Genomic DNA, 17,832 nt, shown 5'->3' with positions numbered 1-17,832 from the left:
AACGGGTATAACGAAACAATTTCTGGTTCCCAATGTGTTTGTTATAAGCGGGCTATACTCTACTCAATTTATTTCAATACTACCATTTTTACTCGCATAATGAATGCACTCGCATAATGAACTAACCCCCTCCCCCATTGGGCACCAATATTCACTTTTTTTTTCTTTCTCACGTAATAAAGCACTTTTAATTTTTGGCTCCGCAAGTCTTGAACTGCGTCCAACTTAGCTAGCTGGCTAGCCACCAAGCCCACCAAGCCAATTTTCTTTTGCTGCCAAGTGGCCAGGCCAAGCCAAGCCAAGCCACTCTTGTAATGGCTGCAATTGCGTGGCTGCAGAAGTCAGCAACCGTGAAATCGAGCAGTGCGCACGCCTAGCGAAGCTGGGGTCGAGGAAGTGCCCAGCCCCGGACGTGCTTAATCCATCGGAATCATTGATGTCGACAAACACATTGTCGTCTGTGATCCGCTTTCGGACAGTGATGTCATAAAAGTGGTTAGGCCTAAGAACGGTCGCGCCGCTCTCCGTGCTGAGTGAGCTTCGTAGGGCGCTTTTTTTCGGCGAAAGGCACGCCAAAAGCATCCTAAAAAAGGTTTCAAATTTATAAAACATGGTTACTATGGCGTGCCCACGACCAGCCGTGAGTGCGCCTCCATCAGTGGAGACGTGACAGCAGTACTTTGCCATGTCATATTGACAGCTATATTGATATTTTCGCAAAGTGTGGAAATAAAAAAAATTTACCCTGCATAATAGACGCATCCCCGCAAATATTTGTCAATTTTTCGGAAAAACATAAGTGTGTTCAATATGCGAGTAAATACGGTAGTTGACATAATCTACGAAACTCAAGTACCGAATTAAGTGTAAAAAGAAAGTCTGAGATGCACAATTTTTTACTAGGGAAGTAACTAAAAAGTGTGCTTTACATATGTACAGTCTCCGGAGCGCTACGAGCGCTCCGGGCAATTCCATTCTGCTTCGAGGGGAGGACGCTCACTCGGGGCTCAGCACAAACTGATAAGCGCGCACTTTAGCTGAGCCCCGAGTGAGCGTCCTCCCCTCGAAGCAGAACGGAACTGCCCGGAGCGCTCGCAGCGCCCCCGCCAGCCACCGCCTCGGCCACGCACTCCCAGTGGGTCTTTCATATCGCCGGAGACTGTACAGTCGCTGACCGATTTTTTGGACGCCAATAATTCAGACTTGTTGAATATTTTGGACTTAAAGGAGAAACCGTGACCTACCCAATAGAAATAGTGCATATTCACGACCGATGTTTCGGACAGCTTGAAGTCCGAACGTTCAATTTTTCAAACAAAATCGTCGCGAGCGATCAGCGGGAAACACCACTGCAAAGTGGCCATTTTGAATTCTATGTTGTCTGCACATGGATTGGCTTGGTTTTGCAGGCCTAAATGAGTACTGCTAAGTCCTACCGCTAGGTGATGCTGTACATCTTTTTTTTAGATGATGCTAGGTGATGCTGTTGGTCTTTTTTTATCTATGTTACCATTTTGCTTTGTTAATTCGCCATTGCACTCGTGGACTTGCGCCTCATCTTGACCTCATTTCAGTAAATCGTGTTTTCGGACAATTTGCTGGCTTGGATGTCATTGCCCACCTGTTCTTCTGCCGCCGCGATGAGTTGCTAAAAAAGCGCAGAAAGTTCTCGACCATAACACTAGAAGGCAGCGATTCTCAAGTTAATAGAAAGTTGTTGAACGCAAACGGAGGCGTAACCTAAAAGAAGGCGCATAGGCGTAACCTGAAGCAAGGCACAATTTATGGCTTTTTTTAAGCCCGCTTAGACGTAGTAAAGGCAAGCTTTTTAATCTGCTGATTTTTTGGACTGCTCTATTATTCGGACGTTTTTTCGGTCCCTGCAAAGTCCGAAAAATCGGTCGGCGACTGTATATACAGCAACAAAAACCACCTAAAAAAATAGAATAACCGTACTATCGAAAGAAAGGCTAACAAATTTCCACCTGGCTCGAAGATGACTTACCTCTTCTCCTACTGGTACCCTCTTCCGAATGCTGCTCTTGTTGTCGCTGCAGCGGCTGTCGCTGTAGCTGCTGTTTCTGCTGCTGTTGATGTTGTTGCTGTTGTTTCTGATGTTGATGCTGCTGCCCTTGTTCTTGCTGACATTGCTGCTCCTGCTGCTGTTGTGGTTGCTGTTCTGGTTGCTGTTGTTGCTGCTGTCGCTGCTGCTGCTGCTGTTGCTGCCGCTGCTGCTGTTGCTGCTGTTGCTGCTGCTGCTGCTGCTGCTGCTCCTGCTCCTGCTGCTGCTGTTGCTGCTGCTGCTGTTGCTGTTGCTGTTGCTGCTGCTGCTGTTGTAGCTGCTGTTGTTGCTGTAGCTGTTGCTGTTGTTGCAACTGTTGTTGCTGCAGCTGTTGCTGTTGCAACTGCTGCTGTTGCTGCAACTGCTGTTGCTGTAGCAACTGGTGTTGCTGCTGCAGCTGCTGTTGCAGCTGCTGCTGCTGCTGTAGTAAGGGTAAACCCCAACGCTGGGCATAGGCGCTGGAGTACCAGACTCGCATCTCCGTCCGAGAGGCCAGGGCCCTGGTGGTGTTGAAGTAGAGCCCGGTGCCCTGCTGCACCAGGATGACGTTCTGCTCGGCGTGGCTCTCTGCAGGACGCACAAAGCGCATCCAGTTGCTCTGCGTCTCGTCTGAAGTGTCCAAGCACACAACCTGGCCATCCTCCTCGTCCACCTGTCACGAGAGAAAAACAAGCAATATCAAAAGACACTCCAAATAACCACGTTGAGTTTGTTTGTTCTTTAAATACAGGCCTGTCTCATTAATATGGACCGCGCTGATTCTTATGAACACCCCACTATATAAACAAACTTTTTCGTGAACAACTGGGCAAATACATGCATTTTTGCCACTTTATTATGGACAACTCAAGTTATGGATGGTTTTCGTGGGGAACGGATGTGTCCACATTAACCAGACATCACTGTGCTACCTCTGTTCCCAGATCAAAAAATTATTTTTGAAGCTCTTCTGTGAATGAATGCAAAGTAGCACCGAGGGTTCTTAATTAACTTAAAAGCAATAAAGCACCCCATGACACGACTGCCGTGGGACAGGAACTGATGAATGGGCAGCTACTGTGCAGTGTCCAAGCTGAACAAAATGTAAAGGATAATTAAATGATCTAGTCATGGGTGTACCAACTGGGGGGGCAAGGGGGGCACTTGCCCCCCCCCCCCCCCCCCCAGTTCTCAGAGTGAGGGGGCAAGGCATGTGTTTTGCCCCCCCCCCCCCCCCCCCTGAAACAGCCACCGCTGGGCAGGGCAAACAATGGCCGGCGGCGCCTAAGGGATACCAAGGGCACCACCCCCCGGCCCGGGGGGGGGGGGTCTGGTTTGCCTTCCCACTCAAAAACAAGCTGGTACGCCACTGGATCTAGTGAGGCTAACTGTGTTGAACAAAACCTTGATACTAAAAAGGGACAGGACCGATTGTCGTAGTAGCATACTTGCACAATTCATGGCTAGCATACTGAAACTTTTGGCACTACACTTATCTAATAAACTCTGCTTTTTATCTTGATCATTCTTATTCATTTTTTTTAATTTCAGTACATTTTAAGTGAACAAGCCTGCATCAAGGACTGGAAACCAAATGGTAAATTTAATCAGGAGTAGCGGTGATTTACCAGATGTTTGATTCCTTGAAGCTATGTCAAGGCCAACATTGATCAAGAGTTCACTTAGAAAAATGGCCTTACAAGTGGTTGTAGTTTATTGATCCCCTCAAATATAATTCTTATGCATGTATAAACAGTGCACTTTGACTTTGAAGTAAATTCGAAGCGAATATATTTTTGAATCAAACATTGAATAGTTTCACTAAGCTTTTTATTACTGCACCATGCTTAAACAAAAACCCAGCTGAACTCGTCAAGGTTTTTTTTCCAAGTTTCCACTGGTGAATTTCTAATCTAAGTTAATTTTGATCTAGCTATATTTATTGAATATGGCCTCAGAAAGTCCGACACTTACACTTAGATGGCAAGAAACACTTGGCTGGCAAGTAAACAACACATTTGGTATAAAGTGAATCCTACAGATGCCCAACTACTCCTAATCAAAGGGATTTACAAATCTCCTTGGCTTATGCATTTCTTCAGTCTCGAAATTAAAAAGAAAAGACAATCAATAATGATGAAGGCATGTTGTCGGGGCATCTCTGTCTAATGTATGTTCTTGCATAACAGCCACAGTTTAATTTTTAAAATTTTACTGCAATGTAGATATCAACATTCACATTCACAACGTTTCTGCTTTTCTCACGTGCAACAGCAATAGTTGTGCTTTTTAAAGTATTGATTGTGGCACGCTAGCCCCACTGAGCGCGCTTCTTACCCAGCACCAGTGCACTGCGGAAAAGCAACAACCACAAAAGTGAGCTCTGCAGGTGTTGCTTCTCTGCAGGCCACTGGTGCTCGGCAAAAAGCGTCCTCAGCGGGGCTAACTTGCTGTGGTCAACGCCTTGAGAAATACATACGAATATTGCAGCTCATCTCGAAGTGAACATCAAATTGTGTATAATTCGAAACTCCTATTTCGAAAATGTGAATATTTGCACGATCCTAATTTTAAAAGGCCCAATAAAAATGCTTGTTCTTCCCAGTTTACTGAAAATTTACTTTCTAATATCAGCACCATTTGTAGAATTTTTTCCAGAGTATGATTGTGGACAAGGAGAAGGACAAACTCTTGGTTCTAATGTGATTCTTTTTGGGGCTTGTCATTTTTAAGGAGCTTAAAATGTAGCTACCATAACAGGTAGCTTCGAATATAGCAGAAGCTGCGTAGTACGGTATGATGTTCAGCCTAAAATTCTAGCTGCTCTTTTCATTATGCGTATGTTTAAAACAGTTAGTATAGTGCACACCAAAGACAAACACAGAAGGAAGTAAAGCACACACAGCACAAAGATAGTGCTGTGTGTGTTCTAGTTCCTTCTGTATTTGTCTTTTGCATGAGCTATACTAACCGTTCACTTGTCCTACCAACTAGTCCAAGCTTCAGTCCATATGCTTATCTTTTTGAGACGTGTACGAATAGTGGATTTTGAGTTTGAAGCAAATTTGAAGCAAACAGTGGCTTTGGTCGAATATTTTCTAATCGAATATCAAATAGCTTCTCCAAGCCTTTTACTACTATTGCATCATTCACTAACGACAACCCAGCTAAACTTGTAAAGGTTGTTTCCAAGCGTCCCCTTGTCCGTTTATAATCTAAGTTAATTTTACCTTTCTTCAATTGCAGGTTTATCAGGTTGCAGGGCATCTCAGCCCAACACATACTTACTCTCGCATAATAGCCACAGTTTAATCTAGAAAATTTTACAGCAATGCAGGCATCAACATTCACAAAGTTTTTGTTTCTTTTAAAATACACCAGGTGCATGAATGGACTATGCCGCATTGAAAATGGGCTTTTCTGTTATGCACGCGAATGCGACATTTGTACTTTTCTAAATGTGGATTGCGGCGGTTTAGCCCCGTTGAGTGTGCCTCTTACTGAACACTGATGCACTGCAGAGAAGCAACACCCGGGGAGCTCGCTTCCGCAGGTGCTGCTTCTTTGCAGTGCACCCGTGCTCGCGAGGAAGCGCACTTAAAAAAGCTATCCCGCCGCGATCAACACTTCGAAAAAAATTCCGAGGACACCTAAGCTGCAGCCCCCGAACCTCCCCCATCCCCCCTCCGGCAACGCCTGACTAGCCTGACATGAAAGCGAATATTGAATAGCTTATTATTCGAAACAGCTATTGAAAAATTTGAATATTCGCAGAACCATTAAAAAAAGTTTATATTTTCACAATCCTAAGGGTATGCTAAAAACATGTGGACCAATAATGCCCGTCTTGTCTTGCATTTCTTTAGAACCTCGTGACAAAACACAATTGACAAACACATAGAGGTGGAATGCCAGACTCACAAACAGGGGAAAACTCTGCTGGGGCCTCTCCGACCTCCTCTGCAGGACCCCCTCGATGGGGCCAAACTGGGTCCGCTTGGGGATGTTCTTCTTGGCAAACACTCCGTAAACTGGAACACAATGTGCATCAACATCGGCGAGCAAAGAAAGTGTATTTGACGGGCCCCTTCACATGAGGAAGTATAAAACAAATAAAACAAGAAAATGTTACAAACCTTGAGAATCAGTTCATGAAACAAAGTCAGCTTTCCCTTCACTTTGTCGTCAATCAAAACAAGATTGGTGGCATACCCACAAAAGCTTCTTCCGCGCAACACACTGCATTGTGCTAGGGTGCCAGTGTGGGCACGTTGGGACAGCCATTAAACTTTGCCCATCATCAAGGTTTGTCACAAAAAAAAAGGTAACATGCAAAAGCTTTTTTTTTTTGTCGTAAGAGAAAAACAGAATTCAAATCTGTCCATGTGAGCACTCAGTAGAACTGCTGTAGTCTTTCTTTTTGTCATAAAGAAACTTTCTTTAATGGCAAAGCTGCTATTAAAAAAATCTGCTCAACACTGGTATAAATTGACAAAAAATAAGAATGGAGACACGGGCGAGCAATAAAAGCAACAGTATGCCTCGCATATTTAAAATCATACAGCAAAGAACAAAAAAAATTGTGAAGACTAAGCAGGCTTGGGCTCGAAAAAAAGAAAGGCTCAGAAAGAAGGCATATAAAAATGAGCTCAACTTACTGGGGTCTCCGTCGGGCTTCTCAGAAACCTTGTGAACATAGAGGTAGCTGGCTGGGAGGCTGGCCCATGCCCTTGTCAGCACAGGCTTGTCCACTATGAGCTGCACCTTGTGCCGTGGACACTCCCGGTCGTAGAACTGTCCGCAGTCGTCGCACCCTGCAGTGGTTGTAACCTCTCATTTTTAACTAAGCAGCACCAAAAGTCACGAGCAATGGTACTGCAACAACGAAAGATACGGGGTCCATTCGAAATTTAAAAAAAAAAATTTAGCTTCTTTTTTTTTTTTTTTTTTTTTTTACTACAACAAGCAGACTCTATGCAAAAATCTTGCAGTTGTACTTTTGATCCGTCGAAAAAACCGTCGTATGTAGAATTGCGTTTTACAGGGAACGCAGTGGACGCTAGCTCCACTTTTGGCCTTCCAGACATGCAATGCCGTGTCTAGCATTGCCACGTCCTCCTTTTCATGCAGAGTCGCACTCTTACTGAAGCTAACCGTAACTTAGAGTTGAAAAGCGAAACGTGCCACAGTCGTAAAGAGTTGGCCGGCTAGCAAACACTTGCATCGCAAGCTCTGCTGCATTCAGAAAAGGTAAAAAGAGAGAGGACTCCGAGACATTTGGAGAAGACTTCAGCAGTTGCAAAAACTTAAAAAACAAAAAAAAAATTTAAAATAAAATGGTACAGAGAGTAGCAGCAAGGCTTGACATAGTCACAGCGTCGCATGCCTGGAAGGCCGAGACTGGAGAAAGCGTCTGCTGCATTCCTCATACAACGCAATCCAGCATGTGACGGTTTGATCGGGAGATCAGAATACAACTGGAAATATCCTTCAATTAAACTTGTTGTTGGCCTAGTTGGTTCATGATGCAGTATAGAGGTTCCTTCTTCCAGTTGTTTCCGAGCCTTTACAGCTGGCAAAGCCTTCCCAAAGCGTCTAGGAGTCGTCTCTCTTGCCTCTTCTTTTTGTGTTTTTTTTTCATTGTTGTTGTTGTTTTTGTTTTGATGCAGGTGTTTGGCAGCTGTCCAGAGGAAAAAGTCTAGCAAAGTTTTAAGCAGCTGTAGTAGTCTTAGGAGGAGTTGATAGCTGACAAACCTAAAACTTATGTGGTGTGAACTTGATAAGGTTTACAATAATTAAAATGAGGGCCTCCACAGTTATCAAGCTAAAACTCAATGGACTGTCAAGACCGGTTATAACGAAGTTGGTTATAATGAAATAGTGGCTACAGCAAAGTGATCACGATTTCCCATTCCCGTTTGCACTTTTTCAATGCATTTGTGTCTGTTTTTAGCGAAGGTAATTGAGCGGCTCCCGCAGATATAACAAAAAAATTTTGTGATAATTAAAAAAAAAACTCTAGAACTTTATTTAGTTTTGGATTGCCGCACTTTGCTGCCGCGGCCAAGAAGCCACCCAGAACAGGCGGCAGAAGATGCTGGAAAGGCCGCCAGTGGCAGTCTCTGCAACGTTGTCTGCTCCCCGCTCCTTATCTGGGGAGCGGCTTTACTGCATCGCATGCGGGGAAGCCATCGTGGCATGCCAATAGGGGCGTTTGGAGCGCTAGCGACAACGTTCCGGCGGAGATGACGGAGAGAGCCTAGATTTAAGAGAGGGAGCAGTAAGTATGCCTGCATTTGATTGTCGTGTGGCCAGTGTGGCGAGTAAACTGGGCGGAGAGGCGGACACGTCTGCAGAAGGTGAATGCTTTTGAGTTTTGACTCCTTGCACACCACAGCTCGTTTTGCAAATGTGGCCCACAAACCCCATGACCCTAATCGGGCAGTTGCCCCATCTCTTAAATCTAGGCTCTCTATACTGACGACAACAAGCTTGAGCACGAACTCGGTGCCGTGAGCGCTTCTTTGTTTGCTTGATGATCTGTGTCGGCGTCTGGTTGGTGAGGTCGCTCTTGCACGAAAGTCTCCTTCGTTCAAGCACCAATCCAGCGAACCATCGGCACTCAACAATGGAGAGTCACGCACGTTTTCCCCGGCACCTCAACGGGGAAAATGAAGGCAATTTTCTTGAATCAAAAGCGTGCCATCTTCGACAGAGTGCGCTTAAACGTAAAGCACCGCCAGCATCCTCCGCGGCGCCGTCGTAGCTGTCAACAAAGTCCACACGTAACAAGATCTTTTTTCGATCGGAGCTTCTTGCAGTTGGCGAGAAGCGACTCCAATCTAGCAGAGGACGCATGCAGGGAAGCCTCGAACACGCTTTGCAGGCTCGATAAATATGTGCCCGTGACAGCATGACAGCCCATGTTATTATTTTTTCTTCATGTTATTTGTACAAGTTCATATATAACGAAGAAGCGGATGTAACGAAGTGATTTCCGATTCCCGTCGACCTTGTTATAACCTGTCTTGACAGTATGTTGCCTTGGTTTCCTCTTGTAAATCCAAGAATTGTAGATACTGCTAAGAGCACAGTAAAGTATGAGCACATGTAAAGAGTGCCCTCTATCACCTTATGTGTACCTCGAGATGAAAGCAAAGCAAGTACTGTATTTTCTGGTATAAGTTGTGGTTCTTGACCGCTCTGCAAATATATTTTCACTCAACAGCTAGATACTATTTTGTGCTGTTTCTTCTTTTTTTTTTAATTTGTGGCAGGCAGACTTTGCAATATTTCACAGGAAATGTACCTTAGGAGGGCTAGAAACGGGGGGTCATATCTCTCCCTCATCGAAACATTAGCCCACAGTGCCTGTTCATTGGCATGTTAGTTTGACAAAGAGTCTTTACGTAAGCTAGTATGGCAATGGTGAATTGACGACAGCCCGGAAACAGTATACCCCCTTCCAGTTTATCATATTCTTGCAGCTTCTTTCAAAAACAGACAACTATGGTGGAAAAAAAAGAGCTAGAAAGAAACCTAAAAAGAGCGCATACAGCTCCTAGACCTAACAAGTGTACCTCCATGGAAACAAACAACCTACAAGTTCCAATTCAAGAATGATCTGCTTGAGTCACTTCTTTCCACAAGGGTCATACCTTCCTTTGGAACACTACTTAGACCACATGTTCTCAAACTTGTCAATCTCGAGAAATGTCTATTTCTCCTACTAATCGTCAAAAAAGCCCCCCCCCCCCCCCCCCCCCCCGCCTTGGCATTAATACAATAAAACAGTGCAGAAGCCCTGCTTTATTTCATTAATGACTCGTTATAACATAATAAAAACAAAGACACCAGGGAGTGTTTGGATCATAGTTATGCATCAATAGAGGGGTCAGAAATTTTAATATAGTGCTTAAATTAAATTAACACCGCTCGGAGGCAGAGAAAAACCGACAGTCTCTGAAAGCTCAGAGAACCCCTAAAAGTACCCCGGGGAACCTCCGTGTCCCTAGGAACCCTGTTTGAAAATCCTTCACTTAGACATCCACAATTTGCTGTACCACTTTTCTTACACTAAACTGCGGGCATCTCTAAAAGATCACCCGGCTCAGACATTCCATAAAATGCAATGAAGGGTGCGACAGCATTTTCTGGGGCTTTTAATGAGCAGTGTTCTTCGATGGAATGATGTCCAATGTGATATTTGACAAAAGGATTGCAAATGTATAAAGGCCTCCTCTTTCTCTTCGTCGATGCACCTCTTTTTTCGAGGCATTGCATCATTTTCCCTAAAACATTGTCACGGACACAATCTGACCACGAAAACGCCTTTGCTACTACCGTAATATACCAGCTCATTGCCCATCCCTGAGGCATTGCCCACCCCACTTTTTGGGCGAATATCGATTTTCGAAAAAACACCGAGTGATCGCCCACCCCTAAAAATACCCCAATGCAGACTTTGCAATCTGCAAACATTCATCCTACTTGAGGAGAGAGGCGGCCGCGGACCTTACAGCTGGACGTCCGTGACAAAGTAAACCGAAGGAGGGAAAGACTTTGTTTATGCATTTCCTCCCTGATTTCCGCAACCCCAAAGTCGTAGTACATCATGTGAAGGGAAAACGAAGGAGATAACAAAATGAAACTTTGTTTTGCTTACAAAAAAGTTTTGTTGAAACAAAGACAAAAAACAAAAAAGTCGGAAAGATAACACAAGCAGTAACCCATTTAGGGATCGTAAGGTCAGCGATCGCCCCATATCCAGAAATGTAACCGCGGAACTAGTGCAAGGCCAAAGTCTGTCTCCACCGAAGAAAGGTGACCACGAACCCGCTCCTTCTCCCGGAACGTCACAACCGCGGTTGGTAAGGTGCTCTGTTTAAGACAAAGCCATCAGGTAAATAAAACTTTGCTGGAATGCCACACACAGACATTTGTAGAGCGTCCCATTTTGAGCTCCATGTTCGCGGTGCCGTCCGTGTCATGCAGCTACACCGCATCAATTCGCGTTGATAGCACGCTGAGCACGGATGCACGCATGGATGTACTCTAGTATGCATCAAGCAAGAAAGTTGCGCAAGAGCTTGTGATTGACAAAGCGCCCGACTAGGCCCGACGGCAAATTATTTGCCAACGCAACTGTCGGCTTTCCCGCCTCCCCAGCATCGCACTTCATCGCTTCTTTTGTCTAATCGCGTGCTCATTCGTTATGCCTAAATGGCTTTTCTATTTTCTTGTTAAATTTTTTTTTTTTTTTTTACAAACAAAGAGAACATAGCGGTGTTAGAAATGTGCTTCCACGAAACAAACGTTTGCGGGCTGTATGCCGACCGCCGGTGTTCATCGTGTGTATGCAAGCAACAGACTTTGCGATAGCGAAACATTCTTTCAGGAGCATTTCTTGCATAAAACAATGAAGCTAATTCGAGTTTTAACCTTAATTCATTTTTTGTGCAGCCAAGCTAGATATGCACAGAAAAATGGGTGTTTTTTTAGCTTTTTTTTGCTTACCCACCGGGACATGGCCCACCTCCCTTTTTTTTAAGAGTTTCAGGCAGCTCGGGTGTGGGCAATGACTGGATATTATGGTATACAGTTCCTACCCTACTGGGGGAGGAGTGCTAGTGCACCAATTTCCCCCCCCTCTCCCCCACCCCATTCTGCACGGCACGGCGCCATTGGTTGCGCACGCTACGACGTCAAACCAACAGCTGCACTCCGTTGCTGACACCCTCTCCCATGGCCTTGCTACGGTCTGACCAGCACCAACACGAGCAAGCCAGGTCCGTGCACGTCTCTCATATAGAGCTATCGCCTTAAAACAAAGGAACTGGATGGAAGCACTCACAGAAGCGCGACAAGCACATGCGGTCGGCGTCTGGCCTCGCACCCGTCGCAGGGGGGGGACCGGGGGAGTGCGCTGCCGAGGGTCCAGGGCTGCCTAGGGCCCGGGTGTTGACTGGGGAGGGGGCCATCTCCACACCCGGGCTGTTGGTGGAGTCCGGCTGCGAGGCACTGCTCACCGCAGAGCAGCCCTGCAGCTCGTCCAACTCCTCCTGAGACACTCCCGCGCTGCACACTGCGCATCCACAACACCCGCCAAGCCGTCAGGATCAAACACTCTTGGATTAGTGGTGCCAGAAATCAACAGCAAATCGAGTGAAAATAAGGAGGGGGCTAACTTTCAATGTGCAATCGAGAAAAGTTGAAAAAAAAAAGTGCTATTTTTAGGCCATGCATCCCTGGCAAACTTGTTATTGCGGCAAGGGGCAACAAAACAAAGGTATAAGACTACTTCCCAGTCAGTAATGTTCGCTTATATCACACCATAGCTAACTAGCCGCATTTGCACCTAAATTATCATTGATCCGAACACTACGATTACAGAAGTAGGCCATCTTTCTATGTTTAAAAAGATATAGCAAATCAAACCACAAAATCACAACATCTCCACGTGGTGAATGATGTTGATTGGGGCGAAGCTCTGGTGGTGCTGGTGATACCGATTTTATTGTTCATAGGTAATGCTGATGGTGCTGATTTTTTTTTATTGCTCATAGGTAGTGTCGAGTTCCAGGTTGGGTTTTGACTTCATTATTACTGCTTTATGGTCGGTGAAATGCAGAGCCAGTGGTTCTTCTAGAAGATCAGCTTGGATCCGCTAGAAGCCGTGGGAACGCAACTCCACCGCTTAAGTCAACGGTCCATGTCAGAAAGAGAATGTGTGGTATGGAACGTGGTTATATACGCAGTTGAGCATTTGGCCGCAGCGCCCTGTCGTCTATAAACGTTGAGCAAATGCATGCAAAGTTTAACGCGATTCTAGATGCATTTGACTGCGGCGCCCTCTCCTATATAGATGTTGAACGGCTACATGCAACATTTCATCCATGACAGACAGATGGGATGGCAATCGATGTGAGCACGGACGCCGGACGGATGGACAATGCTAGACCCCTAAGGAGCTTCGCCCCTAAAATAGGAGGCGGGTTATCTTTTGGGTGTGGGTCATCTCTCGAGATATTACGGTAGGCTGCGAACGACAAAAAAGGGTATGCATGTTTTAAGTGTGACGGCATTTCTGAGGTAATGCAATGCACTTTCGCATCTGCGGCTCAACTTGTAACCAACGAGGCAGGCAGCATGCATCTTTTATATACCTAGTTTAGGCATACAGGAAGTAATGTATCCCATGAATATTGTATGATATTTTAGCTTCTAACTGGCAAATATGGTTACCGAGGGTCTTATTATGTTTTATATACATATTATGAGTTTAGCTGTTTTCACACTGCCTCTGTCTTCTGAAGATTAAGGGCAGTATTGTTTTGAATAAACACGTAGTAAGATAGAAACATTTTAATTGCAGTAATGCTACAACAAAAGTCGCTGGTTGATTGCAAAGGCTCGTCTGCAGGAAGTAGATGGTTAGGTGAGAAACTTATACGGTGCAATCCATTTACAATGTTAATGAGAAAACCCGAAAATTCAATTGTTATAGCCGATTATTGTTGTATGGACAAGAAACTGAGCGTTTCTAGTCTAGAAACTCTAGAAACTGATCGTTATAAGCAGTAGGATGCTATATGTGGTAGCGTTACAAGTGCATTGCACTGTATGTGAATGGTTTTAAATACTGTAGAGAGTTTCGTGAATGTCGACAAAAAATATTCCTAGAATTTCCCCAGCAGTCCCTAAGAAGTTTTATAAAAAGTATTCATGAGGTACAGGATGATGCAAAATGCCATCACATCTATATGACAATTTATGCAAAGATTTTGGCAACCATTTTTTTTTTCATTGAACAATTCTAATTTTCTAACTCCATGCAGGGATGGAACTGAGCAAAGCATCCTTGGAGCAATCTTGGGAGCAGAAAAAACTGCAATTTGGAACAGGTTGGAAGCAGCAAAAACGAGGTCTTGGAACAAGTTGGGAGTAGCATAAGAGTTTTAAGAAGGCTAAAATAGAGGCCAAATGTCCCCTGGGTTTCAAAACGCAATGAAATATGGCATGCAGATAACTTCATGGGAACGGTAATTTCAATTAACAATTCATTTGAAACAATTTTCATTAGTTACATGAAAATTACACAATATATATAAAGTAAAACTGCACGACAGTGTGACATGTGATGGAACCGACTAGCAAAGAGGTAAATATAGACAAAGAGGCAGAAATAGCTTTCAGCTCGTACCTTGCACCGTCATACGCCTCACTGGTCGCTCGCCTTTCTTATGTTTCAAAGTTTTCTGTGCGGGACCTCAGGGCGGGCAAACGCGGGCTGCGGGCTTGCAATACACCTTTCCATAAAAGCGTATTAGGGAACGTTCATTGCTGTGTTAGTGTGTTATGCACGCGCCGTTTCTGGCTGACCGCAATTGTGAGTGAGCGCCAAGAAGCAGGTGCGCCAACTTAAATACATTTGAGTTTACCGCAATATGGCAGTGCTGTTTGCTTCACTATTCAGATGAAGTGACTCCAGGACTTCAGAAAAGCACATGGCAACGGCAGCTATACTTCATTTCAGCTTATGTCCAGATGCAGCCGATGCTACAAGCGCCAGAATGTGGCCACGAACAGTGCTCGCAGTGCACGAGCGCGCATTCTTGGCGGGGATGCTGAAGGCCCGGAGCTCACGCTTGTAGCATTATCTTAGACGAAGCAAAGCAGCAGTGAATGGCTTCAAAGAGGTCTGGGGCCCTAAACTTGTCAAACACAAAGTTGGGGCCGAAGTTGACGGAGCGCACCGATTAAACAGTCACGACGATGACTTTGCGTTTTTTTTGCCGACTTCTAATTAGCGCATTGTGCGAACTTTCGGCTCCAGCTTTGTGTTTGACGAGTTTAGGGCCCCTGGTAGCAGAAGCATTGCAATGAGAGATGCTGTAACAACTGTTATAAGCTAAAACGAAGTCTAAGCATGGCAGCAACCACTGTGGCAGCGACTTTTGGTTACGGAGCTTGGGATTCGGATTTGGATTCCCTGGCGTTCCCATTCGCCCGGAAGTTCCGATGTCAGTGTCGCCAAAAAAACCTGCAAAACGGCTAATTTCAACGAGAATCTATTATAGTTTAAGTTTGGGCGCGCCTTGGAGCAATTTTCTTCTGATTTATACATCGCTATCAGTGTCGCACACAAAAAGTAAATAGGCGCACAATGGCACAATTGGCGCAGCCCTGTGCCATGTCATCTCACACAAGAATCCACGAATGGTAAAGCTTTTCGAGTGCGCTAAACGTCGACAAACATGAACAACCAACTACCCCAATCTCAAGTTCTTACAGGTTTTCGGTAATTGGGGGCAATCAAACCATTCCGTTGCTCCCTCGGCAGGCTACATCAAACACCTTGCCAGATAACTGTGAATAAGAATACAATTAGTTTTGGTCGGTGTTACCGCATTAATTATTAATCTAAGTGAAAGAATAATACGAGACCAGAGAGTGCAGAAAAGGGAGTGTAATAGCACTGCCAAAAGTCAAATTGTTTCAATGGTACAGACAGCACCACAGGAGAGTAGCATGCCTTTAGATGATGTCTGGTGTTTCTGCTGCAGAGGGGCAATTTGGACAGTGCACTGCAACTGCTAACCCAGAGTCTTCAAGCAAATCACATAGTAGAGTAATTACATCAATGGATACCAGCAATGGAACCATCAGAAGCAAGATTTGAGCTCATGATATCTAGGTCTCTAACACAGGCTTCTACTAGACTGCAGTGGTGTTGCCGGCCCATGGCACACTGGCACACTCGGCTACCAAGCCCATCCGATATCACCTTCAATTCACTCACATTAATAGTGAATCTCAGAATAGCGTACGCAAAGAAGTAGCGCCATCGCAGCTGCCCACATGCTGAGTCCCAACTTTGTCTTGGATTGGCCCGCGGTGAAGACGTTGCTTCTTCGTGTTACTTCTTTGTGTACAGAAGTTCTCAAATTTTTTCAATCTTAAGGGACACCTATCCCTATTGACTGACAGCTGAGGAAGCCTTCCCGGTCACAGCAGTGTTGCACTACAGCGGTTATAGGCCAACGCGCTGCCTATGAACAAGCCCCCCCTACAAGGTATAGGCAAATGCAGAGTTTTCACACGAGGTGTTGGCACTGCGCGTGTGCAGGAACCAGATTCGCGAGAAGTGAAGTGTCCGTGCATGCATTTTGCCAATGCTGCGGTGACATCACGCCACCGCAGTGGCGTGACGTCAGGGCCGCATGTTGGTGTATAGAAGCCTGCAGAACTCGCAAAATATAATGGCCATAATAGGGCATGCTTGGTACGTAGGAGTACAATCATGCATAACAAAATGTCTCAGGTCTGCTACCATAACTGAAAAAAAGTTTTACTGCAGAGTAGGGCACTTGAGGAAGTTTGGGAGTTCGGGGAACACCTCAGGGTACTCTGGGGATCCCCCAGGTCCCCAGGAACCCAGTGCAAGAACCCATGGCATACGCTATTCTAAAACTCGCCAATTATGAGGCGCAATAGGGAAACATGAAATCTGTTGTGCAGTGGGAGGGCAATGCAGAGAGCAAGTCAGCTGCTTCTTGCAGCGACAACAGAACGACGCCAAGCTCCGAATGGCTTTGATTGAAGGGATAGTGGGTAGGCCTCAATGCTAGATGCCTTGAGGTCTACCCACTATTTTAAAACGCAGCTCTTTAGCGCCCGTTTCCGGGTTGAGTGGCATCGCCGTCGGCGTAACCACCCAGCTAAATTTAGTGGAAAATTTTTCCGATAAATTTAGTGGAAAGATTTTCCAGTTAAATTTAGCGGGTTAAGTTTCCCGCTAAATTTTGCGGGGAAATTGAATTGGTGTTGAGGTCACGTGACATCAATAGACGATTTGCAGTTTTCCCGAGGGCCCCGGCCCGCGCGCGAGGAATTGTGGGGGAGACTGTCCCTCGCCTGGCCACTCTGCCTTGAGATCGCATTGCCTTGTCGTTTGCCTCCTCTTAATCCTCTGTTTTTCGATTCCATTACCTATTTTTATCTATCCCAGTGTACTTTTTATTGCTTCTAAGTACATAGTACTTAGAAGCAATAAAGGCAAGCGACAAGGCAATGCGATCTCAAGGCAGAGCAGCCAGGCGAAGGACAGTCTCTCCCACAATTCCTCGCGCGCGAGCCGGGGCGCTTGGGGGATTTTGCAAAAGGTCTATTGCCCCGCTAAACTTAGCGGGGAAACTTAACTCGCTAAATTTAGTGGGAGAAAACGAGGAGGAGCAGAAAAGGAAGAGGAGGAGGAGGAGGGGAGGAGGATGAGGCGAGGGTACAGAGGAGGGCCATACCCTCCCCCCTCCTCCTCAAGAACTGCGCTCTAATTTCGCATCACAGAGATTTGTAAACGTGGTTAATTTTTTTTAATCAGCCAAGAAAAGCTTGGCGTTCTGACAGAAATACAACCCCTGTGCAAGAAGCAGACAAACTTGGGCTCCGCATTGGATCCCCCCCCCAACCCAACACCCAAAAACGTCTCACCTTCTGCCCTTGCCAACGTGTGAGAAGGAGAGGGCGAAGAGGCAAGGCCTGACACCCGCCTCCCCAGCATGCCTTGCATCCGAAGCACCGAATGCTGGACGCCTCTGGAGCTGGTCGAAGCCTCCTCGGTGGAAGTCAGGTCCAGCTGCTGGCCATAGCCCGTCCCTGGATCGTCCATTGACGGCTTTAGAAGTACCAGAGTACCAGATTCTCCGGACTATAGTTTGCAGACTACACGTGTATGAAAGCTAAAATTTTACGCGGTATCTAGAGGCGCAGACTATACGAGAATTTGTTTTTCG

The 17,832-nt window shown here is 45.6% G+C and overlaps 1 protein-coding gene across 1 annotated transcript in view; it reads right to left on the bottom strand.

Moving 5' to 3' along the window:
- The window catches only part of LOC8053963, a 99,314-nt gene that overhangs the window by 47,514 nt on the left and 33,968 nt on the right, over positions 1-17,832 (bottom strand). Inside the window, exons 9-13 of the mRNA XM_042289690.1 lie at positions 17,531-17,695; positions 11,895-12,125; positions 6,700-6,855; positions 5,963-6,072; positions 2,006-2,714 (exon numbers count right to left, since the gene is read on the bottom strand). Coding sequence (XP_042145624.1) covers positions 2,006-2,714; positions 5,963-6,072; positions 6,700-6,855; positions 11,895-12,125; positions 17,531-17,695 — 1,371 coding nt within the window. The remainder of the gene's footprint in view (positions 1-2,005; positions 2,715-5,962; positions 6,073-6,699; positions 6,856-11,894; positions 12,126-17,530; positions 17,696-17,832) is intronic.

Source organism: Ixodes scapularis, unplaced genomic scaffold, assembly GCF_016920785.2.
Source record: "Ixodes scapularis isolate PalLabHiFi unplaced genomic scaffold, ASM1692078v2 PGA_scaffold0__279_contigs__length_252992795, whole genome shotgun sequence".
NCBI lineage: Eukaryota > Metazoa > Arthropoda > Arachnida > Ixodida > Ixodidae > Ixodes > Ixodes scapularis.
This window is presented reverse-complemented; position numbering and strand designations above follow the sequence as displayed.